This window comes from Halyomorpha halys, unplaced genomic scaffold, assembly GCF_000696795.3.
Source record: "Halyomorpha halys isolate HHAL.00 unplaced genomic scaffold, Hhal_1.1 Scaffold398.1, whole genome shotgun sequence".
Classification (NCBI taxonomy): Eukaryota; Metazoa; Arthropoda; class Insecta; order Hemiptera; family Pentatomidae; genus Halyomorpha; species Halyomorpha halys.
The window spans coordinates 65,463-67,685 of NW_027109697.1; the positions used below are offsets into that span (position 1 = coordinate 65,463).

The 2,223-nt window shown below is 30.5% G+C and overlaps 1 protein-coding gene across 1 annotated transcript in view; it reads right to left on the reverse strand.

The window, feature by feature from the left end:
* Positions 1–2,223, reverse strand: part of LOC106682240 (uncharacterized) — a 25,746-nt gene that overhangs the window by 13,630 nt on the left and 9,893 nt on the right. Inside the window, exon 4 of the mRNA XM_067047866.1 lies at positions 1,952–2,094. Within this exon, the coding sequence (XP_066903967.1) occupies positions 1,952–2,094 (143 nt within the window). The remainder of the gene's footprint in view (positions 1–1,951; positions 2,095–2,223) is intronic.

A 2,223-nucleotide genomic window follows, 5' to 3' on the forward strand; every position in this document is an offset into this window, starting at 1 on the left:
CAAATATCATAAAAACTACTACTCCTACAAAGATAAACATTATTAACTATTTTATAGTAAATTTAACTAGCTTCAATTTGAGCGCTGGCAGACATCTGTACGTACAATGGTTTTTGAAATGAAGTTTTTCATAAATCAAACTTATTGTCCGAACAAGTATAAATCAATTTATTTTAGCATATATCATGAAAACTACTATTCCTACGAAGGCAAAGATCATAGACTCCTCGATAGTCCATTATACTAGCTTTAATTTGAGTGATAATAGACATCAGTAGGTCTCATAGTTCCTGAGATATAGATTTCTCAAAATAAATTAACTAACTACTAATCTTTCAGTAGATTATCAAGAAGTTTTGCTTTTTAAAAAATTATATCTCGAGAACTATTGGACGTAAATAGCTCTTTTAGGGCTAATATTTCAGCAAATTTACTCTTCTTTAAATAATGTGCTCTTAGGTTTTCTAGTGTTGTTGGTTATTAAAATTAGTGTTTTCTAAGGTTTTGAAACAGCCCCATTTTTTATTCCTCCCTACCTATACTTGGCAGACTCATCAATTTCAACTAGTAATTATACATAGTTTTCATTAAAGTAATCAAAAACTGGGATGAGATAACTGACTTTTTTCTCCTCTTGGGCTCTTGTACTATAAGTTGTAAGAGAGTGGTGGGGCGGTTGACGGTTAGAATACGTTACATTAGAAAATAATGTTGAAGTAAAGATTAATTTACTTTCTTTTTTTTTAATTATTTTTTATCTGTTGTTATTTTCGTTTTATTAATTTGTCTAAAACCTTATGTTATTCTTATTTAATTTTAAGTTCCACTGTACAATTTTTTTTTTTTTTAACTGACATTGTTTAATTATTTTTATCCCATTTAAGTGTTTATATCTTTTTTTAGCCCTGCAACGTGGGGCGAATCGTTGAATCGAAAATAACAACACATAAAAAAACGAAAGTAAATTAATCTTTACTTTAACATTATTTTAAAAGATGGCCACGGGACCATCTAATTTAAATTAATGTTTGAGGTACCACCAATGGGTGGTTCCTTCCCAAGATTTTCAAGTGTATATGAAACATACTAGAAACATACTACATATTTACCTATTGTATTATTTTGTACAGTTGTAAATTACATTAAATAAATAATTAAAAAAAAAAAACACATTATTTTCAAATGTAACGTATTCTAACCGTCACCCCCCCCATCTCTTCAATTCCTTGGCCGCATACCATCCAACAGGTACGCTTCCTATCTTGTTCCTATATTTTTCTTTATGTTTGATTTTACTCTTATTCCCTTTTTCAATCTCTTGTATGCCTGTATTTTGATAATTCTATTTAGTCCGTTGTTACTTTAGTTTCCTTTAATTGTCTAACTAAAACCTTTTTTTATTCTTATTTAATTTTAAGCTTCACTGTATAATTTTTTTAATTCTTAATTGTCACTGTTCAATTATTTTTACCCCAATTAAGTGTATCTATTTTTTTTTTAGCCCTGATGAATCTCTGCAACGTCGGGCGAAACGTTGCCTCATAATGAATAGCATTACAACTATTTGAGTTTTTCTTTGACCGCACACTTCCTTTTATTACAAAATAAAAATATTTTGTTGGTAATATTCGCCTCTTCCCTGTTGTTCAATGTTTTTGTTTTGTCAAAAATCACAAACTTTAACTCGAGTCAACCAATCCATACAAAACTTGGATACGTAATTAGGTTAGTAAGTGAAAGTTGAGTGATGCGCCCACTACACCAGATTTTTTTATTATAAAAATCAGTAAAGTTTTTAAATTTTACTTTCTAGAAAATTGTATCGTGTTGTTAATTATAAAGATTGATTTTACTTACGATTGCCCCATCTTCGAATATTAAAGTTAAACTGTCGATATGTTGTATCAGCTAAATGTTACATATATGAATAAATAATTTATTATAAACGTACCGGTTGCCTATCCTTGCAGTTGGGATCGCACTGCACCAGAGCGAGGCCGAACAGGTTCTTAGCCGCGCAACGAGCGACACCGCACACGCTGTGAGTGGAGCAGATGGACTTGGGCATCGGAGCTCGGTAGCATGTCAGAAAACCTGAATTCAAAGACTAACAAGTAGGGTTTAATATAAAGGTTTTAATACTATTAGCTATATAGTAGGGTTTAATACAAAGGTTTTAATACTATTAGCTATATAGTAGGGTTTAATACAAAGGTTTTAATA